A 26,898-nucleotide genomic window follows, 5' to 3' on the forward strand; every position below is an offset into this window, starting at 1 on the left:
GAGGTCAAATGGGCTCTTTCAAGCGGAGAGAGCAGTGCCACTGTAGCACTTCTTTGCTGACTCATTTAATTGAACTTTTGCGACAGGCCTCGCAGACATCCTTAAGTGCTGTAAAGGTGTGATAAGGTGTATCTGGAGAAAATAATACGCCCAATCCCGAAAACAGGGCTCACGAGTGGATATGGCAGACTGTTGCAATTGGAGCCAAGGTCTGCATGTCGTCTCAACAAACCTCCTGCTCATACGGCCTTTCTAAATTTTTCATAATTTAACTTTCAGAATGCGTCGCAGCCTTGCCAATAAAGAAAACATGCAAAAGCGTTCAGTGTAATCAGTGAGTCTTTTATGCAAATAGACTGAATACTTATCAAGTTTTTTGAAAAGCTTAGATTTGAGAGTCAAAATCATGACCTTTCACATTTATGATGGGGAGACTCCAAATTGCTTACTTGCTTATTTGTTTCTCTCAATTTCAAAGTAAATAGCTTTCTTTGGCTCTTCCGGTAATTTCTGTGGTTGGACTCATTAAGGAAAAGATACATTTGCTCTCTCTCTTTTGTTCACTATCACTTCAAGCTCTTTGCTTACATTGACAATCATTGTCGATGGTTTCTGCAATTTTTTGCTGACTTTGAGACAACCCTCGCACATCAATTTGTGCCACGTAAGGGTAGAAAGAACTATATTTTGCTGAAATTAATTCATGAGCAAGACTGGAAAACATTATTTTCTAAAACATTCAACTCTCTGTAACTCCGAACCGTTATGAACCATATAAACTGGTTCAAACCATGATATTTTTGCTCCGGATCTGAGCCTGAACGGAACCACAAGACATGCAGAAAGAAGCTTGAATGCAAACCGAACCCAAAAACTTTTCAGTTTGACACCCTGCTTGAAACAGCTGCTGATAAGCACAAATGGCTGCTCTTAATTGTCGGTTAACTCTACCACTCTTCATTGTAAAAGATAAGCAAATCCACAGGCTCGAAACTGGACATCAAAGTTACACATCAACCAGTTTGTCGGAAAGCTATCAGCAGCAAAAACAACAAACTAAGCGCTTAGTCGCAAAAGGCACAGAAGAACCGATGCCTCTGTTTTACCCAACTGTTTCGAAACCAACAATTAATTAGAACCACTAAGGTCAGGTTCACAGCAACTGTTTAAACAGCCTTTACCAGCTAAATTCCCTAAAATAAAGAGCGGGCAATATTAAGCTTCCTGAACCATAAATGCACAACCAAACCTCACTTGATACTGAGTATTTTATATACAAAGAGTCAATACACATGAATGATCTCTTCAAGAGACTACAACACACTCAGTTATTTGCTACTTCATTACAAAGCTGTTGCTGACTATTAGTTCTATAAGCAAATGATATTGAAGTTGGTGCTTTGATTAATGGTGCCTTTAAACTGTAACTTAACTGCAACTCGTGCATTTTAGGCGCAAGAGGCAAGTTTTGTAGTGCTAAAATGTTTGATGGTAAAATCACATGAACTTGCTTGACTAACTGGATTATACATAAAGGCATGGATAAAGAAATTACCAAAATGAGTACAGACCTTGCTCCCACAAATTCGTCACAGTGTGGCATCTGACGCCATCGGTGCACAGTCTCAAAGGGTCCAAAGTCCAGCGTAAGGCATTCCGCACTCTCTGGCCAGTTGTAATCGAAGTCCAACCCTGGTGGCCTTGCAATGGCCATGTCAGAAACGTCTTCTGCAAGAAAACGATGGAAACAGCAACAGAAAACAAGGCAAAGTCAACAGAATATAGATAAATGCACAAAGTGTTGACAGCTAAAACAGCATGTTAGCCTGGAACTCACATACCAATCAATGGTGTGTTCTGGTTATATGGATATCGCAGAGTCAAACAGTGAATCAGTAGGTTCTCCAGTGACCTGCAGGCTCCGGCCAAGCAGAGTCAACACAAAAGGCCCCAGTTATGGCAAAACAATGAATGAATTGTGCATCACAGTAATGCTCGCAAGCGCAACGCTCTTTCCATCTAGCGGTTTCCGGCAAACAAAATCCCATGCTGGACTAGACGAAGTGCGTTTTCTTTTTTTCGAAGCGAAATCTATTTCAAAAGGAATTTACCTGCAGACAGTAAATAAGGTATGGAAGTGAAACCTGAGGAGCCCCATCACTGCTTCCAAATACGGATAAGTCGGTCTAGTGCGAATGTAATTAAGGAGCTTAGTAATGTGCGTTGTTCGACGAGTTCGTTAGAGGCTAGGAATGAGCACAAAATTTACGTGCGAGGACACAGGACAGTGCTCACTGACAAGAAGCGAGGGCTGAGGCATTGGCGTAGAAGAACAAATAACACGGCCCACTCTATGAGAAATTCATCTTAGTAATGTGCGCTGTTGGGAAAGTTGGCGCATACCTAGAAGCTAGGAACGAGCACAAAATTTTGTGCTCGTTTCTAGAATCTGAGTAAGGATGTTGTGCTACCTCAACTCCCCTGTAAGCTTTTGATGGTAAAGCGCACTCGCCCACACACATGTCACTAGCTTTCTTTTTGACATTGTGTACGACGACTCAATACGTCGTCGTCGCAAGCGCAGCGTTAGTTTTGTTCGTGACTGGGCTCTCACTCCTTGTGTCGTGCGTCCCGTCTAACGTAAACATTTCACACTTGACGAAGTCCGAACAGAAAAGCACCAGTTGCGGTCACTCAATTAAGTTCAGGGAAACCGTGTCACATCGGGCAGATCGGCATATAAATGTTCGCTTGCGAAAGTGCCATAAAAGCAATCGCCTACGTACGAAAGCAGCGAACTTGGCTTTCAAGCTGTTTCCGAACAGCCAAAAGGTGCAAGACGGTGGATAAATGTCATTGATAGCAAATGCGTTTGCCTGGGTACGCAAAAAATCAACATGTAAAGTCACAGCATCTCACAGTGCGGCTTCAGCGAGCAACCCACTGCGCAACCAATGGTGCAACCCACGATATGTCAACAAACACAAGTAGCAGCTGACAGTAAAACCGAAGGAAGTGAGTGGTGTCGCTATGAACGCGACGGATTCAGAGTTGTTGAGTAGCACAAATTTAAACTTAAAAAAAAAATGTTGGTCAACGTGACAAAGAGGACTGAAGAAAGCGCAGCAAGAAAGTGGCAAGCAAGGAGGTTAAAGAAAATTGCAGTTTTTATATAACCTCCTTGGTGGCAAGCAGCACAACTGCAGCTCTCCAAATATGTTGCTCTCCACCTGCGGTCCACAAACGTTCATTCGTCTATACGTTTGCATGATCACATGAGCGGTTTAACGGGGAAAGCGGGAAAGCATAGAGGAGGCGAGGGGTGGAGGTGGTGGAGGCGTGAAGTTTTCAGCGAAGCTTTCGTGGAGGCGTTGACTGGCGTGCGTGCGCTTTCGAAACAGTCGGCAACTTATCCTCTCTTGTGCACCGTCGGTCGGTGCCGTCGTATCACTAGTAGGTGTCGTATTCCTGCAAATCGGCTCACCGATCAGCGCACCGATCGCGTCGGGCTGCTCCTACTGTAGTTGTGTGTCAGAGTGTCCTAACGCAAGAGGGATGAACTGTGTTAAGGCTACAGTAAATTATTTCTTTGAATATGACACTCTGAAAGTCGTCCACATCGGAAACAAAAAGATCGGCGCACTCAACAGGCTCATTCAGCTCTTCATCTTGGGCTACATAATTGGGTAAGCATTACAATTCATTATTTCTTCCTTAAGGAAAAAAAGGACAAGAAGCCGCTTTTGAAAGCATATATATACATATATATGCGTGACTTGCCGCACGTCGAATTTATCGGTTTACTCAAATAGTTGTGATCTCCGTTTCCGAGCAGGCTATATGTATCGGATGTCATGTATCGGATGTGAATTTCAAAAGCCCAGGGCTTCAACAATTTAATTTCCTTTAACACAACCTTTAAGCTGACGTCGAGCGACCGTCTTACGCACCGCGCGAGTCCGCGGTCATTGCACACAGTACGTCGAACCAGCAGATAATGCGCCGTATTGTTTTCCTAGTCTGCATTCATTTTTATCTTTGGGGCGTCTCCCAGTATTACACCTCACGCAGGGAACTGCAGCGACAACCTAGCTGCTTTCTGATGAACCATTGATTGCCTCGAATGTGGTCACTCGGTCATGTATACCAATTAAGGCGATGCCTTTTCTCACTAGTATAAGTATCTACGTTGGTCACTTTTCTTTTTATCACAGAAGAGTAATCAGTGTCACATTTATAAATTGATGTATGCTGTGCTGTAGAGCGTGCAGTAATATTAATTTATTTGACCATGAAAACTAGCCCCACATGTGATATACAATGCAGGTACGTCATCATCTATCAAAAAGGATACCAGCAGTTCAGCACTTTCACATCAGCTACGACAACAAAAGTCAAGGGTGTTCTGTCCACAGAAAACATTTCTGATGATTCCTTTTACCCATTCCTTGAGAACAAGTCTGTCTACAAACGTGTCTGGGATATAGCTGACGTTGTTGTCCCACCAGAGGTAAGATGCAGCCTTGCTTTTTGATATAATGAGCTTGTATGTCAGAAAGCCCTCCCGCAAGAGGACTGTAATTGTGTCTTTATAGTACTGAAGCACAATGAAACAGCACAAATGTGCTATCCTGTGCAGCGGGATGGATGGGACATATACTGGCCCTGTTGCTTTCTAAGAGGTATAATCCAGCAAGGGCAGATCCAGGGTAGCCTTTAGGGGAAGGGGCCCTTGCCAAACTGAACTTAGAAAGAGGGGGGGGGGGGGTGCAGTTTCAGTGGTGTTCACGAGTCGCAGTTTCAGAAAATGAGAGGAGACACCTAAAAAATTTTTTAGTGCACGTTCAATAACATTAAGGCAAAGTTATGTCAGCTGAAACAGCACCGCCATTGTACCTCTCACACCAGAACAAGAATTGGCCTTCCTGATGCAGTATTTGGCCACTACCTCCCTCGTGACTCTTGCAATTAACCCGTGGCCCTCACGTTCTCATTGGCTGCGGAGCACCTGACCAAATCATCGGTCGGACTTGTGACACTGCATCGGTCGGACTTGTGACACCGCAACATTTAACATATGAACCCTCCTGATTTAGGCTAGTTTAACAGGTCTTTTTGAGGAATTATCAGGCATTACCCGGGGTATTATTGACCTTAGTGAGTGCAGAAGAATTGGTGAGACTTATACAGTGCTGACTAACAGCCACGTCCTCTGCTACAGAGGTCTTCCAGATAAGAGAGAATACAGGGTAGGATAACTAATTTATACAGACATTGCGGGCAACACTAATGAATTCTATAGCATTAATGAGAGATTAATAATCATAATAAAGTAAAATAGGAGATATAGATCAAAGGTAGTATAAGCCTAAGCTCCTACCTGCAGTCATGATGATAAAAAAATAGAACAGTATTTATGAAGATGTTGAAATAGCAATGACAAAGGTGCAAACTCAGTATACTGTAGTCATAGGCGTCTTCAATACAAAAGTAGGAGAAAACGGGATGGGAAACAAGCAATTGGCAACTACAGTGTCGATTCTAGTAGAGGAGAGATGTTGGTATAATTCGTGGAAAAGAATAGGCTCCGAATAATGAATACCCTGATCAGCAAGAACAGCAACAGGAAATGGACCTGGAAAAGCCTTAATGGACAAACAAGACACAAAATACATTTCATACTCTCTGCCGATCCCAATTTAATGCATAATTTCAGAGTGTTAAATAGGGTAAAGGGCATTGATCATATTTTATTGAGGTGTAGGATTTCTCTCATTTTGAAAAGATAATGTGTAAAATTAATAAAGAAGAAACTGGCCAATCTAGACTAAGTCAAAGTAAAGGCAGACAAATTAAGGCTGGTGCTCACAAACAAGTATGCAGCATTAGAACAGAAAGATTAAGATGACATAAAGGTAATGAATGAAGCCATAAGTAGGCCAATTTCAGAAGTAGCAATTGGCATGGGAGGTAAAGCACCAAGGCAACCATAAGGTGAGCTCTCTCAACTAACAATTAGGACCTAATAAAGAAACAACGAAGTGTGAAATTGTCTCAAGAGATCAGATAGAATTTGCTGAAATGTCAAAGCGGATGAACAAGAAAAAGGTAAGCGATATTCAAAAGTATAAAGTCATCAAGATTGAGTAAGCTGTAAAAAATGGCCACAGCATGAAATCAGTGGGAAGAAAACTTGGCATAAGAAAAGGCAAGATGTATGCACTGAAAGATAAACAGGATGATGTCATCAGCAATTTAGATGATATATTAAGAGCAGCAGAAGAATTCTATACTGACTCTGTACAGTACCGAGAGCAGCCAGGCAACCTTCATTAAAAGTATTGATGAACAGGACAGGGCTTCTGCAAGTAGCGATGAAGTTAGAAGGACCTTTCAAGACATGTCCCGGGGAAAAGCGGCAGGAGAAGATGGGATAACAGTCGATTTAATGAAAGATGGAAAAGATATTATGCTTGAAAAGCTTGTAGCCCTTTATACGCAATGCCTCACGACTTCAAGTGTACCAGAGGGCTGGAAGTATGCCAACTATATACTAATCCATAAGAAAGGGGACATTAAAAAATCAAAGTATTACAGACCCGTTAGCGTGTTTTCAGTATTGTATAAAATATTCACCTAGGTAATTTTCAACAGTATCAAGGCAACACTTGACTTCAATCATTGCCTCCTCTATTTTTGCAGTGCCAGCACAATTGCTTGCTCCCCAATGGGAGCCGTTGGTGCACCTTAGTTCAGCGAGTTTCCGCAACGTGATGCTACCTAGATGTTATGACTGCTTGTGTCATGAGGTGCGTCCGAGTACCCGCCACTGCCGTTCCGGTGGAGAAGCAGTAGACGCTCTGTCCCTCTTATATCACCCGTCAGTTGGGGTTTTTTTTTTATTCGTACCCCTTCCAGCTCTCTCTTCATCCGCGGCGCGTCACTTTTTGCATTTGCAAAATGCTGGAGCGTCACTCACTGGATCGACAGCTTAGGCGCTAGCATTGAGGCATCCTATGGCAGGTTTGTTTGCTGTTTGCAGTAGTAGTTCAGCTGACTACTGTCTTTTGCTAGACGTATAAAGTGCTGTATGTTGTCACATTCATGTTGCATGGCATAGTTGTTGATGAAAGTCATTTTGCGTGTGTAAATGGCATGGTCCAAGACAACTGTCGAGCTGTCTTTAGTGCAGCAGTAAAACAGCAACGGTTCTCACTCATGTTTGTTTTCCTCTGAAATCTGGGCATTCTTGGGCTTTTTAATTTGAATTACACCAAAACCTACTTCAAAACAATTTATTGCCATATTAACTACCTCTAACCTCTCATTTCATATTCCTGTTATATAGTTTCACTGCCTTTCACAGGAGCTTGCAATGTTGCAGTTAAGAGTCACCACACGATTTGAGCATTTCGCCATGGCATACCGAAGCAATGCCACTGTCGCCACGCAGCACTTGTGTGGCACACTTTAAATCCACTGCCGGCAGCAGCAGCGTCACTGTGACACGTCCCCGTTGGTAGCACACGTAGTGCTACGGTGCTATGAATGAAAAGACCATGTCTCTTCAACATACAGCATGACAACCAACATGAACATGAGGGATACAGAGCATGGCCCCATAGATAAATGCACAACTTAACAAAACAATTACTTTCTCCAACTTCCATCGTAAGGCGTCACCCAGATGGTACTCTCCCCCATGACCGCAAAGCAGGCGTGAATGCTAGCCCACGGGGAAGAGTAGGAAAGGACTATAGGAAAGGGTGGTGAATGTTTGGATTGGCTATATCTGGCTGGCGAAAAAAAAAATAACAACAAGATGAGGAGGCATTGTTTCAATCAACCAAGAGAACAGGCTGGCTTCAGGAAGAGATGTTCTGCAATAGATAATATCCATGTCATCAGTCAGGTAACTGAGAAATCTGCGGAATACAATAAAGCTCTCCATATGGCTTTCATAGATTATGAAAAGGCATTTCATTCAATAGAGATATACCAATGGTCATGGAGACATTGGCACTCAAGGAGTGCAGGAGGCATACATGAATATCTTGGGAAATATCTACAAAGATTCCACAGCTGCCTTGTTTCTCCATGAGAAAATTACCTATCAAGAAATGGGTCAGGCGAGGAGACACAATCTCTCCAATGCAAAATCTTATCGCTGCTGTTGTAAATTTTCAGCAGCGGCATAATCATGAACATTATGCCACTGCTGAAAATTTAAACCATCAGCGAAGTAGAATAGACTTGGTGAGTGTAGTAATAGCTCTGTGTTTGTCAGGTTGAGCTCTGCGCCACCAGATGGCTGCACCCCACAGGCCACTCACGTTTGTGCCCCTGCTCACATGCTATTCCGCCCAATCTGTCGGCATTTAGCGAAATACCAAACATGCTAAAACTCCCTAATGAAAACATTTTCTACCCTAAGATGAACTTCAGGAACTTTTTAGCAGGTATAAACTCAGTAATGACTGACATAATATGAGTAATGTGTTCATAAGGTAAAGCACAATTATGCAAGAAAATTGAAAGCCCTTGTTGCTCATTTATAACTTTCTGAATTATATGAATTATAGACAGTTGCAACCTGCGGTTGCCACCATGGGTGAATTGCTCACCCGCTTGATTCACGTCAATAGCAATGTCCAGGTGAATGGAACGCAAAGCAAGGCCTAGCAATCGCTCTTCTTCTCCCTATCTGGCACATTTATTTTACCCTGGTCTCCATAATCCACAATGTACCACCTGTCGAGCGCCCCGTGCAGATCTTTTCCACTGTTTGTGGAGCTGCCCCACGCCCATGGCAGTAGAGCTTATTCCCAACCCTTCCTTTTCCTTGTGGGAGGCCGCTCTTCGGGCCACTTGCTCAGATGACCAGCTCTGGCTGGTAGACCATACTTGCCTAGAGATGTCAGCCAGGGGGCTCCCGGACCTCTAGGGGCCCAACCACATTTAAATAGATCCAATAAAGTTTTATCCATCCACCCATCCATCCCATCACTGACCGAATCCAAGTTTTCAGTTGACAAAGAGTAGAAAAGCTCCTCTCTACTGTCGCAACGCTGATGAGCAGAGTCGTAAGTGCTTGTAGCAGTAAGTGGATTGCCGGAAACAAGTCCAAGCCGCAAGCTGTAATGGTCTCGAGGGCTGTCGACGGAAGGCATGCACCACATTTCTCTCCTTGCCCCCCCCCCCCCCCCCACCCGGATCTGCCTGTGTGTTCCAGCAGCTAATCCATGAATATTGGCATAAAAACCTTCATTCTTTTGAATGAATGTTTTTTTATTCGATTTGGTGGAGGAAGCTTTATAAAAAGGAAGACTGTCATCTGTCCTTTGTAGCTTCATGTTACTCTTGGGAGGATGACAATCTACTTTCCTATAATGAAGTATATTTGTTTGGAAGCTGCTATAAAACAGCCTAGAGTTATGAACATGCAAAGAGTATATAAACGGATGAATAAAGATGGGCTAATTAACTGTGGACTGCCAGACACATTTAGAAGCACTACAGCACCAGACGGGCTTAGATTAAACAAACGGGAAAATCATGAACGAACATGCACATGTTGACTGTATAACATAGTAAATGATGTGTGTTGCCATGAAAGAGTAGACAATGCTTTTGTTCAGCCTCATGCATGGTACACAGAGAAAAAGAATGTCTATGCTGAGCTTTTGGATACAAATTCTTGCACGGAACAGAGACGCATCAAAAATAAGTTTCCGTTTAGACTCTAGCGTCTTTAGATGTGACTTCTGTAGGCAAAAGAACACCTAATTATCTAGCAGTATTTGATGCATTCATATTCGTGAAATTATGTACCCCATGTGCGTATTAGCTGTGATGAAATACCTTAACACAAGCTGCACATGGCAGTTTCACCTTAGGATAGGGACATCAGCAGTATGATTCCTTCAGCCACTGGTGATCGACGTAATATATCAAGGATTGAAGTTTTTCTCATGACCCGCTGTGGTTGCTCAGTGGCTATGGTGTTGGACTGCTGAGCACAAGGTCGCGAGATCGAATACCGGCCACAGTGGCCGCATTCCGATGGTGGCGAAATGCGAAAACACCTGTGTACTTTTCTTTTTTTGCTACGCATTTTTGCCGACTGCATCGTGCACGAGCTGTTGTCTTGTTCGCGCAGTGCACAGTTTTGCACGCTGTGCACAATGAAACATGACTAGTGGTATAATTCAGTGCTACATGAATACTGAGGCAGAACAAGCGGATTGCAGAGCGTGATCACGCACTGGAACACGGTAGAAAATGGCATAGTTTCGGTACCTGCGCACGTGACTGCACGACCGTGGGAACAAGCAGACGAAGCGGAAGTACATCTCTCTTGCTTCGGTGCAAAGTAAAGCAGAAAACACGCATGCATTCTATTTGTGTGTTTTATTATTTCTCTAAACTTCAGTTCATCAATTCAAGCAACAGATTGCACAGATAACAGATGTCTTGAATAATTCTCTTTTTCTAAACTTCAATTCGTCAATTCAAGCAACAGATAACAGATGTCTTGAATAATTCTCGAAGTCACGTGTCATCACGAGCGACGTCACACTGTGGACACGATTACGTAGGCGCAGGAGCCCGACTACGTCACCATCCCTCTCAGGGCGGATTCGCCACAAGTGAAGAGGGAAACGGCGTTCGGATTGAAATTTCAGGCCCCTCTGCAGCACGTAGCAATGTAATACTTTGCAGGCACGATTGTTGTCGCACAATGCGTGCACTGCACTTGTCAGCTCAAAATGGCCAGACCTAGTGAGGGGCTCTTTAAAGAACCCCAGGTGGTCGAAATTTCCGGAGTCCTCCACTATCATGTGCCTTGTAATCAGAAAGTGATTTCGGCACGTAAAACCTCATAATTTAAGAAGCTTTTCTCACGACAAAATTCTACTCAAGCTTATAAAATTAATATTAGATGACTTCCAAGCTATGAAGTTTTCTTTCTTTAGTTAAGGACATGGCTTATCTACTCCAACGAGAACATTTGGTGCAGTTGAGCTTCTCACAGAAGCTTTGGGAATGTAGGAATCATGAAAAAGTGCAATTATAGTCGTTCAGCATGCATAACTTCCATGAAGAACACCTTGCAACTTCCTCCACTTTCTGCCCATCGCAAGTGCTCTTGCCTTGCTCTGTTTCACATATTATACTTCCAGAATACCTATCTGCGTAGAAATCTTATTTCTCCCCCAACACACATTTCATCTCGCATTGATATCGCCATGAGGTTGGAATACTGCAGTGCCACACTAGAGCCTGTCATGAGTCTTCCATTCCTAGGACTTCTCAAGAATGGAACCTCCTTCCCGGCATGGTTATTGGGATTGAAGACAATGCAAAATTTCATGTCTATAGCTGACATCATCGCTCCTGTCTTGACTTGACCTTAATCGTTATCTCTTGCTGCCTTATTTTGTTATTTCTGTGTTTGTTTGTATTTTGCCCACTCCCCTCTTTAATACCTCTAATCCTGAGGGTATAATTTAAATGCTTTAAAATGAATTGCAGCTTGAGTGTGAGGTAAGGAATGGAGCTCTGCAAGCAATTATGTTTCCACCCTACACTGTGCAACCTAAAACTCATGGCTGCAGACCTTGGCATAAATAGATCAGTTACATTGTCCATGTGGCTACAATGTTTCGAAAAGATTATTGCAATGTTGCACATTTTAAAACCGCAGATTTTTCTTGTCATTAAGGCTATATTCTAGTGTCAACGAGCTTCTTATAAATGTTAATGAAACAAACAAGAATGCAATCAATTTATGCTTGAACTGTCTGTTTGCAGGAGAGCAACCAGTTTTTTGTGACTACGAACTTGATTATAACACCCAGCCAAGAAATCAAGACGTGTCCGGAGGTGAGCATGTGCTTTAATGGTTTATGCTGCTATTAATGATGATCAAAAAGTATCCTAGTCTGCACACAGTCTTGGCCATCTGAGAGAGAGAGAGAGAGAGAGAACAACTTTATTTAATGTAAACCTTAGTCCAGTTTCATTAGCAAATTTCATGCAGCTAACTAAGGCTAGAGAAAGTCGGTTGCTATCATCTCAGATGGCTGAGAAAAGTGATTTGATGTGATAGTAACTGACTGTTTCTGGCCTCGGTCATCTGCATGAAATGATGTATGTCTTCCAGATAATTTGCTTAATGTGGCCCAGTGGTGAGGGAGTTGTAAGAGTAGTAGCGACATGTGTCTTGATCATGTGCAGCCATTCAGTTCTTATTGCGATATCAACTATATGGACACCTCCTGGCAAATTTCCACTGTCGGCGTTGCCGTGATGTTCTGTATTAAACCCATGTGCGATAAGGCCGAGGCCATATGCCATAGGTGCAAGGGTGAGCCGAGGAGTATGGTCGCTTAGTGCGGCGACATCTTGTTGTGTGCGCAAGGGAACAAACTGTGGGGAGAAGGGATGCTGACTTTTCACGCGCACAAGGGTGGAGCATTGAGATGCGTGTACGCTAGGAAGGAGGAAGGGGGGGAGGGTAGCACACGTGTCCGCTTCTACTACCACAGCCGCTGCGCATGGAGCGGCTGAGAGCAGCTGCGCACATCCTATCTCGCAGGTAATCTGTAGTGGGTTCGAAGACTAGCTGACCGGACATAGCTGGTGGCTTCGTGTTTATTGTGTTCTCGCATAGTTCACATTGAAGCGAGAGACAGCATGAAGGGGAATTTGCTCGCTGCTGCTGCCGCTCTTCATCACACAAGCGTTCTGACAGCGAGTGTCTACAGTCATCGAGTGAGATGTGTTCATGTTTGCCTGTGCATGTATGACCATGCTTGTTAATTTAGTTAGTAAGTGAATATCTACAGCAATTTATTCAGCTGATAACATACTAACCTTACTGCGCATAGCTGTCTAATAATTTGCTATTGCAATCACTGCTTTGCCTCTAAGGTAGAACTGCAACCTTTTTTTTAGTCTTCAAATGTAGTATCATGTTGTGTGGTGACCATTCTAGGACCCAGAAGTTAAAGACGCCCACTGCAAGTCTGAAAATGATACCACATCCTGTACACCAGGAAAGCCGCTCTTAATTGGAAATGGTAGGTCTTGCGCTGCCGCCCTCACGTGGCTGTTTCATTGTTCTTATTTGCACGAGGGGCTTTCCATTAGCAACTGCAAAATATTGCAATAGTAAATTGCCTGCATTCCTGTCCATGAATCACATGATATAAGACAGCAGAGAATGGAGGAAGAGAACCATGACACAATGACTACCATCTGATACTCTTATTTTGTGACATGCATTATGTGTACGTTAAAGACAATACATTGCTCCATGCAGTCAACAATAATTTATTTTTATTGATTACAATGTCCTAATTTGAAATTCGAGTACAAAGCAAACCACAAAATAACAATAAAAAACCAATTACCCCTAGCTGCTTTGTAGTGGAAGCTGGACATTGCATTCACTTATAATTATTATATTGAATAACTAATAGGATACAAATCACATGCATAAGAAAAAGCAGGACAGAGAGTTTTTTTTTTTTTTTCTTTGTTCTCCATGTTATCTGGCTTCATTTGCGGGCTATGGCAGACCAGCTCGCCCAACAGTACATCTTGACAAAAAACATGGAGACCTGCCGTGGTTGCTTAGTGGCTATGGCATTGGGCTGCTAAGCACAATGTCACGGGTTCAAACCTCGGCCCCGGTGGCCGCATTTCAATGGGGGTGAAATGAGAAAACACCTATGTACTTAGGTTTATGCGCACGTTTAAGAACCCCTGGTGGTCCAGATTTTTCCTGAGTCTCTCACTATGTCACGCCTCATAATCAGATCGTGGTTTTGGTACTAAAACCCCATAATTAAAAAAGAAAATAAACATGAATTAGGAGTAATGGTGTGTGTTTGTTCAGTAGCTAGTCTGGCCATCATTTTAGTGCCATAGTAAAAGGAATAAAACTTGTGAGCTAAAACGGTTATGATCTAGTTTAACACGGGGAATGTGGGAGATGGAAATTCAAGACGATGAGCAAAATGTGAACAAGGTGAATGCAGGAGCCAACATTTCGACAAGTGGACTTGTCTTCTTCAAGACAACGTACGCTTTCCTCGCCACAGTATATATAGGTGGGGTTCTTGGCCACAGTATATATTGGCGGGGTTCTTCTAAAGATTCTACAGCCTACAGATAGCCAGCAATATTTAGACTACAACAGTCATCACCCGCGACATTGCAAGCAAGGAATTTTTGTCGGACAAGCGAAACGTAAAAGAAGAACCTGCAGCGAAGACCACGATTATATCCACCACATAAATTACCTTAAATCAACGCTAGCAGAAAGGAACTATCCCCAAGTTGCTCTCAATAGAGCTTATGATGCTGCGTCAAGATTGGAGAGACAGTCGGAATTGGCGAAGAGACAGCCCACACTAAAGTCTGACAGACCGCCGGCCTTTATAACAAAATATTCTAATGCACTCCCAAACATAAACAACATCCTAAGAAAATACCACCCAATATTATCAAGTAACGAGCGTCTGTGAAAAGCGTTCCTGGATGTACCTAGGGTTACCTATCGCCGAAACAGGAACTTTAAAGACATGTTAGCGCACGCAAAAGTCAGCCAACAGCATTCCCCCGTAATAAAAGCATGTTGTCGCCCTAGGTGCAAAACCTGCAGGCACCTTCAAAGTGACATTAAAATTAAAAGCACCACATATAGTTATACACATGAAGCCAAATCTAGCTTCACTTGTACAAGTTCGGATGTGATTTATATGCTTGAATGTTCCTTCTGTAAGAAACAATATATCGGTGAAACAGGACAATCAATGAACGTCAGATTAAACGGACATCGTGCAGACACAGCTAAAAAGCTTCCCAAAGCCATCGCCGAGCATTTCAACCAACCAGGTCATAACTTTGATGAACTTAAACTCTACATCTTACAGTCAAATTTCCGTTCTGAACGAGAAAGAAAATACAGAGAATCGTACCTTATCCATAAGTTCAACACATTGCAACCAATAGGCATAAACGTTTCAAAGGGAGCTTTAGAATCTATTCGCTAGGCTAAACTTCAAGCTATAGGCAACAACACTTAGTTTGATTTCTTGGCGTATCCCCACCCCCTTCATCTTTTCTTTTTTTTTTACCCTTTCCATTCCATTTTTTTTTTCTTTTTTCTTTTTTTCCAGCCGGCGTGTCAGGTGCCCTTGACATGCCCGCTAACACGCGTGCATTGACAGACCGGAGTTGGGGGGTGTGGCCCTGGCTTTGGCCTTGTGCACAGTGTTCCTTTACTCTCAATTCGACACGCTAACACACCTTCCCTCGTTTCTGCACCCTCCCGCCTCACACCCTCTCCCCTTTAGAAGAACCCCACCTATATATACTGTGGCGAGGAAAGTGTACGTCGCCTTGAAGAAGACAAGTCCACTTGTCGAAACATTGGCTCTTGCATTCACCTTGTTCACGTTTTGCTCATCGTTATGATCTAATTTGCAGCATGTGAGCAATAATTTTGTCAGTGGTTTGTGTGAGGAGGCCAATTTCGAATGTTTTTTTTTTCTGACATATTACTTGGGCTTTGCATGATGCAGGTGTCATGACAGGACGTTGTGTAAGGGCAGCCAAGCCAAACGATACACTGCATGTGTGCGAAATTTCGGGCTGGTGTCCTGTAGAGCAAGACTTTGGGCCCTTGTGAGTATTCTTTTATTTCCGCTTTCTTCAGGAGGAAAAAAGTTACAGCTTGCAAGATTTGACTGTGTATGCATTTTTGCACGCAGCATTCATATTGTACAGAACTTACCTCTGAGCCTTTTTTGCTGTACCAAATCAACCAACCTCATCTTTTTATTCAGGCGGTCTATTACACAGTCGAACGTCAATATAACAAATTATTGGATGTAATGAATAAATGGATATAATGGAGTAAGTTGAAAACGTCTGTCACCGATATCATCCTTTAACAAATATGTGATTATAACAAACATTGAAGGTATTTGATATCAAATGCGACTCTGTTATAACAAGCGAGGCTCGGCTATAATACTAGGCACACTCTAATTTCTGGCCACGGCTGCCGCATTTAGATGGAGGCGAAATGGGAGAACGCCCGTTACCTAGATTTAGGTGCACATCAAAGAACCCAGGTGGTTCAAATTATTCCGGAGTCCTCCACCACAGCGTGCCTCATAATCATGTTGTGGTTTTTGTATGTAAAACCCCATAATTTAATTTTTTTAAACTCTAATTTTCTTGAACTTAATGCCTACAGAGGGTGCCTTTACAAAAAGACTGGTAGTAACGTAATGCACATGTGTAATTTCATGCCAAATATGAAGTGACAGTGCCGTTTACCATCTCAGATTAGAGAGCTTTAGAATAGAAGCCACAAACATTTGGGGCCTCAAAGAAATAGCATCAAAGCCTCTGTGCATGCGTGAGACGCGAACTGCATTTGGGTTTCCCGTCAGGCAAGCTATTACACTGTTTTGGCGGGAGCCCCAAAAGCTTTGCATCAACAAACATGGCGGCACCCATCGAAGTGACGGCTCTAACCTAGCACCAAACTGGGTTCGATTCATGGTAACACGTGAAGTTCTGTGAAGTGACTGTGGTTATTGCTTTCTCTCAACCAGCGTGTGTTATGAAGATTGATTCATTAGATGCCGTTGATTCCAAATTCAATTGTCGATTTCATGGCTTGTAGGCCTAACACTTTACGTGCCTTCACCAGTTTGGCTGGCGAAGGCACGTAAAGTTGATTACTCAAAACTAAGGGCAACAAATTGCTTGCTGCTAATAGAATAACCCTAAATTGTAATTTAATGTGGAAACTTGAATTTAACAATTACTCTTACCATAAAATGGTATATTTTATTTAATTATATTGATGATAGCTTTTCTTTGACGCCGTAGTGGCACTGCAAGCATAATACGCTATCCACAAACACGAAGCCCTATTCTAAAACTCTTTACTCCTGCATGCCCCAACGCTAACACCCACAAAGCTCTTTGGGGCCCCTATTCTAAAATTCTCTGTTCTTGCACAAAAACTTTAGTTGAGTATGGCTTATAGAAACCCTTTGAAGCAATATTTTCAAGAACAGCCCATAATAAAAAAAAAACTTTTTGGCTTGTAGATACAATTATTGTTTTTCTATTCACTTGCATTAGTTACTAGATATCTTGTTACAGTTTGAGTAATTTTTATACTTACGATATTTACTTCATTAAAAAAAAATTTACAAATTTAGGCAAAAGATTATTTTTCATTTGCAGCTTCTCTAGCCACATACAGTATTGTATTTATTCAAATCTAAGCCAGCCTCAATTCTAAGGTGATCCCCAAAATTCGGAATTTCAGAAAGTAAGAAAAAATAAAATGTCACAGTTTCGCCTGAAAGGCGAAGCACTGATTGCGATAGCAAATTAGTGGATAGCTGTACGAAGTAAGGATAGTAGTTTTAGCGGCCGTATAAGCTTGTAAACATTCACTTACTGGCTAAATTAACAATGATAGAATGTGTAAGCATGACAGAGTAAGAACGTGGGAAGGAACAGACAGATAGAGACAGCGCTGTCTTTGTGTGTCTGCTTATTTCTTCATCCTTGTTCAGTCGCACTTACACTTTCTATCATGGATCCAAACCAACTAGCCTGACAATGCGCTTTAACTAAATTTGCATGCACGGTGTCACAGGTAAACATGAACACATCTCGCTCTATGAGTGCGGAAACTCGCTGTGAAAATGCTGGAATGAGTGAAAGTCTGGTAGAAATGCACACCTGCCATTATTATGATTTGTGTTTATTATGTATTGCAGGAGGGATGGCACAGCACTGTTGTCTGGTGTTCGAAACTTTACGGTGCTCATCAAGAACTACATCGAATTTTCTCTTTTCCACGTTAGAAGGCAAGCACCCAGTATCTGCCACTAACTTCTCGTAGTGTTACCATCACCCCTCTTCGTGTCTTGTATGGCTCATAAGAATGGTTAGGGTATTCATGAGCTAAGCTTCCAGTGTTTGGCTATATAAACTTTACATATTGTGTATGCCCACAATATGCACATTTGATTTCTGCTGCATCTAGTGCATCCTAAAACACTGCGAAATGTCACTGATTATGGATCTTATTCTCAAGCACACATTTCGATGTGTCATTTAGCTCTTTCCTTACCACTAGAAATGTGCCAATTTTCGGTGCTTTTATGTTTTAACACTTACTTTCAAGGCATAGTAGATGCAACATATACCATCATACATAAAATTATAGCCTGATCAATGGTGTTTTGAATGGATGTATATTGGCAATCATTGCTGAGAGTTTTTGAGAATTTTCATGTGAAACTTCATACAAGCGCCTCAAGCAACACAAATGAAAGTAATAATTTGCTTATTGTAATATAAGTACTGAAAGCAAAAAAAAACTTAATTGTATACAAAATATGTGCACCTGGCTCCTCGTTCCTAACTTTTGTAAGTCATACAACCTTTCGAGACTGAGTCCATTAAAAAAATGCGTTTAACATTGAAATCATTTGTGCAGCACCCCTTCGTAATAGTCGCTCTTGCAGTCTATACACAGCTTCCAACGCTTCTTGAGGTCTTGGAAACAGTTGGAAAACGCTTCTTTTGGCAGGGCTGTCAGCTCTTTTGTCGTGGCATCTTGAATGGCTTCCATGCTCCCCATCCAGCGACCTTTTAGGGCTCTCTTCACACAAGGAAACAGGAAAAAATCGCATGGGGTGAGGTCAGGCGAGTATGGCGGATGGGGAAGTACAGTAATGCTGTGCTTGGCAAAAAATTTTGTCACGCTGAGAGCAGTGTGTGGCCTTGTGTTATCGTGGAGAAGGCTCCGTTGTCCAGATACCCATAAGTCAGGGCGACGGCATCGCAGTGCATCACGCATGTGTTGGAGCATGTGGATATAGAACTCCTGATTCACCATTTGCCCTTGTGGGATGGGCTTGTGGTGTATGACACCTCTGGCATCGAAAAAAATTATCAGCATAGTCTTTGTTTTGGTCTTCTGTCGCTGCATCTTTCTCGATGCCGGAGAGCTTGTGGACCGCCATTCGGCGCTCTGCCTCTTTGTTTGAGGATCGTATTGAAAACACCATGTTTCCTCTTCAGCAATGATGCTGTCGATGAATGCAGCATCCTTCTCTGCCTCGGAGAGCAAATCAGCGCTCACTGATGGCCGCGTGTTCTTCTGGTTCTGAGTGAGGGAGTGCAGCACAAGTCTGGCATTCAGCTTTCGTTTCACCAAGTTCTCATGCAAAATTTGGTGGCATGTTGTCTTACTAATGTCGAGAGCATCCGATAGCACGCGGACTGTAATGGTGCGGTCTTGCTGTACGATCTCCTTGATCTAGAGCAACGTTGTTTTCATTCCGTGAGGTTGCAGGGTGCCCCTACCTTGTGTCGTCTTCCACCGCCGTTCCCCCCAAAACGAACCTCTTGTGCCACTCGAAAACTCGCGCCCGCGATAATGTCTCGTTGCCATAAGCGTCACGAAGGAGCTCATATGTCTGCATGGCTGTCTTGCCAGGCTTCATACAGAATTTTATGTTTACATGCTGTTGGACGTGGACGTCCATCTCTCCACATTCACTCACAGGAGAATGCACAGACTAGTGACAACATATTTTTCTACATGTAGTGCCATCTAGCGGCTGCCACAGCAATTAACATAAATAGCTCATGTTAGCCCGAAAAGATGGTGCTACACATATGCACCAACATTTGTTTTCGGGAATCATTTCTAGAGAAGAAAATAAATCAGTCTCGAAACTTTACGGACAAAGGTTGTATTAGGCAAAAAAGTTTATTATGAATATTTTTTGGCATCAATCCTAGCCATAGTGATTCCCACGCTATGGAGGAAAGCAGTAGCTTTGCAAATGTCAAAACAAGTAAGTTTCTATTGCACAGGCAGCATTTGCTACTCCTTGCAGCAGGCACCTGGTTAGTTCTTTACTGCATTATTTAGGCTTGCGGAGCAATGATTGTCAGGTCAGAGTCAGGGAACATGCAGAAGCCTCCTTATAATTGATTACTGTATTCAATCAAATTTTCTGTATAAGCAATGTGATCTAGTGTGCCTTTGACTGGCACTGGAGCCTCCATGTGCTATGTTCAGTTCCTGTACAGTGCTGTACAGTAACGTGGAGTGTAGCACAATATTATGCAATAATTCATAAATTTGCTTGTACAGGCGGTGTTCAGAATGTAAGAGATTAAAATGCTAGTCAAGCTCTGGTCGCAGATCGGTCTGAAATGGACTGTGTGCTCTTGTGCGTGTGCAAACTCCACATGATGGGAAGAATTGCTTGTAATAATTTCTATATACCCTGTCGAAATGCTGCTGGATAAAAGCAGTCCACAAGGGGAGCAAGAAGATTGCACTTGATATTGGTCAGCCACAATTATCAATACAGCATGCACCCATCAGCATCTACTTTGCTTGAGACATCATTAAAACAGACAAGGTGTCAGATTGCAAAATTAGACAGCCTGACAAAAGCTTCTGTGTCTTCACTGCTGCCGTCATTTAAAATTTTCTTGCCGAGTCGACCAAGGCACATATCTTGCATCATTTTATTTTGCAAGTGCTAGGAGCACTGGTAGCCAGCTACGACGATTCTTTGGGTCGAAGTATTATTTTTCTATACTCCGCAGTCTGCCAAAAATGGTCAAATCTGACAAATAGTTCAATTTCAGTCATTTTAGATTATGCATGACATTGCTAGTAAAAGAATTCAAACAGCAATGTTTAACAGGGCATAAAAATACTTTCAATCAAATTGATCGATTATTATAGGTGTGGTAACGAAAGTTAAAGTGCGTATTTACAACTCTGCAGAACAGCTATGGCAGAAGTTGATGTGTGGTTATATTCAAATTTGTGAAGAAAATGAATGGGCACTTACATTGCAAGTATACATCTACATTTACACTTGCTCTTTTTATGCTTGCATGTTCTTTTAAAGAAAGAATTATGTGGGCTGTGCAGTACTGTTGTATTATGTGAGAGTCCTGAAATAGGCAGCAGCACACATTCCTGATTTCAGTCACATTCCACTTGCAGGAGCAATGTCCGCGATGTTGAAAATTCAACATATCTCAAGTACTGCCGGTATCATCCTGAAAAGGATGCCCACTGCCCGGTGTTTCGCATTGATGACATGTTAGATGCTGCAGGCGAAGATTTTGATGATATTGGTACTAAGGTAACGTGGCTACATTCTTGTGCCTTTTGCATGTTCCATATTGACAACAGAAACTTTTGTTTTGTAAAGTTTATTATGACTGCCAACTTCTGTGGTGCTGTACTCACTACATACATATGCTTTGTCTTTTAAATAATTTCGAGGATTTGAAGTTAAGCGTTAAATGTCATTTAATTGATCAGTTAAAAGATCCCTAGAAAGGTCTTGTCTACAAATTTCTCTGATTGTTCTAGTCAGCTGGTGTCCTTGGTTGCATCATGATGGCTTTTCATATTTGATGGATTATGCCAAAGACACGGTACCACTGTGTACCAGTTTTCTTGTACGAATGAAAGAATGGAGAGCTTCTGGTATGGCATCGGCAAAGTTCAATACAGAAAACTGCAGCATGACTGTATAAAGCTCACGAACGCATGTGTGATGTGTGGCACAAGGCCACCCATTTCAGACTGTTAGTGGTATTCAGAGAAGCGGCAAAATGTTAAAAGCAAATAAGTGACAGAATTTACACAGGGCTTTCTAGCACCTCTTAAGAGGCATACAGCTCATTGAAGCTAAGCTATGAAACTTCGTTCTCACATGTACCAAGTATTTATTTGAATTGCAAGTGTAATCTAATGTGTACTTCCTTGTTTGTCTTTTTGTTTATAGGGTGGTGTAATACAGGTGCTTATATCATGGGATTGCAACCTGGACTTCGATGTCAAGTACTGTGTGCCCAGCTATTCTTTTCTTCGTCTTGACGACCCCAAGGCAGCCCTAGCCAAGGGTTGGAATTTTAGGTGAACTATTGTATTTCATCTGCTGATTCATTTTGTTGCTTCATCTTTCATGGCACAATTAAACAACTTTCTATGACATGTCATGTCATGTAATGCTGGCACATGTCATAAACCACTATGTTATTATTTCAGTGCATGACATATGTTAACATTACTGCAAAAAACTCAAATGTGCCATGCTAATGTAAGAACTACAATTCATTGAAATTAACATGCACTGATCATTAGGCAGAGCCGGTCTGTATATGTGTCACTGATTCTTCACAGGTACCCCAAGTACTACAACGAGAAGGAACGCAGCCTTGTGAAGGCATATGGCATCACCTTCGTAATCCTCGTTCAAGGCAGGGCTGGCAAAACCAGCCCCATTCCTATTGCCATCAACATAGGATCTGGCCTTGGATTAATGGTTGTGGTAAGTCATCATCTATTTAGTAAAGCAATGAAGGGGGCTAGTTGGTGGACATTCATGATTATACTGCGCTTAGTGTTACACTGACGATTTCAGGGAAGGACAGGACGCGGATGTACGTAGCGCAAACTACCAACTGTTTAATACTGTTAAAGAACGCACTTATATAGAAGGAGATATGTATATAAGCGCATTCTTTAACAGTATTAAACAGTTGGTAGTTTGTGCTATGTACGTCCGCGTCCTGTTCTTCACTTAAATCGTCAGCGTAATACTAAGCGCAGTATAATCATGAATGGATAGTCATCAACTAAAGGCATGACTAAGTGTGGAAAGAAAAGCTTTACACTGTCAGGTATGACAAACATAGTGCACACACTCGCTGTCCAGCACACTGCGCCCCTTCTCATCTTAATTTTCTAATTAACGGTGATTTGTTATGCTCGGGCTTATTAGATCGGTTTAGTATTAACTAGGTATATTTATTTAGCTGAGAGGGCAGTCTTCAAGTGTCATTTGATCCTTCTTCCTTTGCTTCTTCTTTACAGGCCACTGTGCTGTGTGATCTTGTTGTACTTAACTGCCTAAAGCGTCGGGATTTGTACAAGTCAAAGAAGTACAAGTTTGTTACAAGTGAGGAGAACTATAACGTAAGTTGAATGGTTTTTGCATCCAATTACATTGCTGTCAAAACTCGTAATTTGTAAAATGACCACATGATATTAACTTTCTGCCCCCAGGTATTTGTAATATAACGTAAGTTGAGTGTTTACTTCTAAGTCTACTTCTATGAAAACTAATGGGCTGCAGCATGACAGATATCTTCATGTGAATGCCAGTAGAGCACCTCATTTCATTGCTTTCCTGTGATGGTTGATGCAGTGTACAAAAGTCATCCAGTTTTTAAAAGGTATAATGTAGGTGTGATGGTTACCAAATCAGTGTGATATATTTTTATCTACATCAAAATGACCTATTTACTATACAAATATCTTTATTACTTAGTCTATGAAATGGAGAAGTAATTATTAAAATGCAACTCATCCTGCTGCTTTTATGCTGATATCCATGAGCCACGGCTAAGAGCTGACGTGTTGACAAAGCCAGTTGGTTAAACAAAATGTGAAGCATGCACCCTTTTAGCCCTTGAGATAGCAAAGATTGGCAAGGACACTCAATAATGTGGCTTGACCTTTTTACTACAGGTTAAAATGTTCAGTATGATAAATATTTAATGTGTGCAACACATAACCCTTGGTGCTACTGCAGATTTAATGGCAACTGTTCAATTCAAGTTGTGTTCTTTCATGAACAGGCCAGCTGGCCTAAGTTAATTTATTATTCTCTGGAATTCCCCTTGCAATATTGTGTAAAAAAAATGTAGCATTTCACAGTGTAGCTTGTGCAAGCATTCTTTCATGTCGTGAGCTGTTTTTTCTGAGCATACAAGTATATATGTCGAGCTCAATTTGTTATGTCGCACCTAATTCAACACAGCCATCATAGGTACTTGGGTAGCTTTACTTGCCTGTTTAAGATCCTTGGACACAGTATAATGCTTGCAGTGATGGCTAAATAACCTTGCCACAGTAACTGATATTGAAAAATAAAAAGGGCTGTAAGTTGTGTTGACAGAGTAGCCTGCTATAAATGGGTCTCCTGGGCAAATGGCTGGTTTGTTCGCACTTGTTATATTTGTGTGAGTGAGATTTCACAATGCGTTTTGCTTGGCATGACAAGGGGATGTAATGTTCTCCTGTTTCATTTATAATGGAACTAAGGTACATGTCATCTGCTGTGATAGTGTGCCAAAAGAGTAATCTTCTCAGTGGAAGGAACAGTGGCACCACCTGTTCTAGGAAGGTGAAACGTCTGCTAAAGACAGAACAATATTCTTTATCCTTGACAGCTGATGCCATGAATCATTCTTTCTGCTGATAAAACCTACATGTTTCATCTGGCATTGCCACAGATTATGAGCGCTCCTGATATATTATTGATCAAACAGACGGATACATATATATATATATATATATATATATATATACATGTCAGCACATTATATGAACAAAAACTCACTGTGATATGGTGGGAAATTTAACTGCGAATGAGCCAGCTATTTACCTGAAACAGCTGTTTATATTGGGCTCCCTTGTTGATATTAAAATGTGCACTTACTCTGGAATGCAACTCAAATGTATTTGTGGGTGCTGTTTACCTACGCGGCCTGATTGACTTCCTCTTTTACTCTTTTTGCAGGGATTCACAAACCAGTCATTCTCTTAGCTCATTCAAACACACGTCGAAAGAATGCTTAGGCAATTAGAAGAAATTTTTGTGTTTGTGTAATACTGAAATCAAGTGCCTCGGCTATGTCACATTTTTGCAGTGGGAACATTGTTAATCTGCTGTGGCTTGTTTGTTCATCATTTCAAACAGGCATTACATTATTTTCTGGAATTTGTACTATATATATAATATTTTCATTATACTTGAGTAGTGCTCTCTAAGCATCGTATTTTCATATGACAAATATGATGATGAATTTTATTTACTAGATTTCTTTAAAATTAAGTTAGGTATAATTCTGTATCCGACTTCATCAACAGTATCAACTTCTGTGCATTAATACGAAAAATAACCAGCCAAAGAACTCTTGGGTTTGTGCTTATTATGGCCTCTGTATTTTATTAAAGGGACACTAGTGAGGAATATTAAATATTCATAAAATGAGCTTCTGCAATAGCAAATTGGTGACTTGCCATGGAAGGAGGCATGAAAAGCCAGAAAAAAAACACAAATGTGAAAGACTACTAATGATGCCACACTGAAGTTCTCACACCAACTCGCCATGATGTCATGGATTTTGTTGGTTTCAACCTTGGTTTTGTTAATTTTTTATTGGTAAAGAAGGACGACATTGTGTTCTAAAGGAAACAAAAACATTCAACCTAGCGAGATTCGTAAACTTTTCCTACATGACAATGCTACACAATCAATACGAGAACATACTTTGAATATTCTAATGTCGCACTGACATATTGGCACTGACGTTATGGCACAAAATTAAAGAGGGCAAAGTATAGCCTTAATTTTCTCCAGTACCGACTGTCTTATGTGAAATAAATGAATGTATGGGTTTGAAAGACTAGTTCAGGCTGTCTTGCTATTGCTATTTAGTTTGCCTTGAAAGAGTGCCAAGATAACAGAGAAATTTAAAAACTAGCTGGAACATTGGAACTGGACTGCTATGGCTCAGCACTGTCATTCAAATTGATTTGTCTTTAAAACTTGTCATGCAGTGAAAAATCGTGGCAGGTGTGAGGGCATGCCTGCGCAAGTCTGTACTGCATCATAATAGGCATTGCCATTGCTAAACCTGCATTGGTTTCTTCAGCTTGGCAGCTGCTTTGTTACATATGTAAAAACAAGATTGAAGCCAATATGACTGAAGGAATTATGTACTGCAGTTAATACCCAAGGAATGCGGGCATTTAAATATTTTAGTGTTAATTGAATTTAGGCTGGTTTGCTGGTAAAACACCTGCCTTCTCTTTTTTATTCCTTCAAGAACGTTAATTGATAGTATAAATATTTTTTCATGCATCAGTACCAAACAAGGTTTTGAATGGTTGTGCCAGATATCTTTTTTTAACTGTTTATCATTTGTGTCAGCGTCCCTACTGTGGCACACCTTAAAATAATAAAAGCATAAAACAGTGAGTGATTGAATGTGTAGTGTGATAAGGAGTGGAAGCAAAGCTTAATGTTAAGATCCATTAGATGGTTTACAGTTTACATTTCTTATCTGTACTTGCTTGTAGCTGTGTCTTGATGTTCATATGTAGAGAAAATTATTCATTACCTGTCCTTTTTTAGTACATTTACATATATCTCAAATTAATTGAAATGCCTGTGATTGTTATAACCTCAGCTGACGTTTTTCTCTAGCTTTTTAATTTTATGCATAAGGCTTAGCAACCCAAGTTTACTTGCCAGTTAGTCCTGAGCATTTGTTTAATGAGCTTCCCTTTTTCCTTCTTTCTTTTTTTTTCTGTGGTTGTGTTTTTGTCCTTACGTCCCAATGTTGTTAGCAAAAGACAGTGGCATGCTTGGGAACCGAAAGCTTTTATCTGAGGTCATGATGCAACTCCACGGAGCGTGCTAATGAGCACTCAACTGCATGCAGCAGCTACACGGATCTCAACTGTGATGACAGACCAATGACAAGAGCTGAGAGATTTACCAGTTGTAAAAGTGCATACTAGATTTTGTTCTTTTTCTACCAAACTCATTCGTTTTGCATGTGTGTCCAGCATCAGCTGTTGTTGCAATTTTACATGGTGACTTTTACCATGTTTATGTCATTTTACATTCTAGTTGAAATGCACTGTCATGCATGGAAGCTTCTGATTATTTTGATATGACCTGGTCCAACTCACTTGCAATAAATTTTATGTTTGTA

The 26,898-nt window shown here is 41.5% G+C and overlaps 2 protein-coding genes across 5 annotated transcripts in view; one reads left to right on the forward strand and one right to left on the reverse strand.

The window, feature by feature from the left end:
* Positions 1–2,975, reverse strand: part of Lztr1 (Leucine zipper like transcription regulator 1) — a 60,551-nt gene extending 57,576 nt beyond the window's left edge. The window contains exons 1-3 of one of the 4 annotated variants that reach the window (XR_011893276.1): positions 2,787–2,975; positions 1,842–1,912; positions 1,572–1,728 (exon numbers count right to left, since the gene is read on the reverse strand). Coding sequence is in view for 3 of the 4 variants with exons in the window: in XM_055065552.2 (XP_054921527.1) it covers positions 1,572–1,714 (143 nt within the window). In the remaining variant the exon portion in view is untranslated. The other 3 variants (XM_055065552.2, XM_050169150.3, XM_055065553.1) reach the window with 3 other exon arrangements.
* A 325-nt stretch (positions 2,976–3,300) lies between these two features.
* Positions 3,301–26,898, forward strand: LOC126519890 (P2X purinoceptor 4-like). Its single transcript, XM_050169181.3, has 11 exons — positions 3,301–3,686; positions 4,327–4,510; positions 11,815–11,886; positions 13,001–13,085; positions 15,597–15,699; positions 17,829–17,918; positions 21,098–21,239; positions 21,891–22,021; positions 22,289–22,436; positions 22,982–23,083; positions 24,693–26,898. The coding sequence occupies exons 1-11, from the start codon at positions 3,556–3,558 to the stop codon at positions 24,717–24,719; spliced, it is 1,215 nt and encodes a 404-aa protein (XP_050025138.1). The 5' UTR covers positions 3,301–3,555; the 3' UTR covers positions 24,720–26,898.

This window comes from Dermacentor andersoni, chromosome 3, assembly GCF_023375885.2.
Source record: "Dermacentor andersoni chromosome 3, qqDerAnde1_hic_scaffold, whole genome shotgun sequence".
Classification (NCBI taxonomy): Eukaryota; Metazoa; Arthropoda; class Arachnida; order Ixodida; family Ixodidae; genus Dermacentor; species Dermacentor andersoni.

Coding starts and splice junctions, on each gene's coding strand:
- LOC126519890 (XM_050169181.3), top strand. CDS start 3,556: ATGAACTGTGTTAAGGCTACAGTAAATTATTTCTTTGAATATGACACT. Junction 22,437..22,981: donor GCCTTGGATTAATGGTTGTG/GTAAGTCATCAT, acceptor TCTTCTTTACAG/GCCACTGTGCTGTGTGATCT. Junction 23,084..24,692: donor CAAGTGAGGAGAACTATAAC/GTAAGTTGAATG, acceptor CTCTTTTTGCAG/GGATTCACAAACCAGTCATT.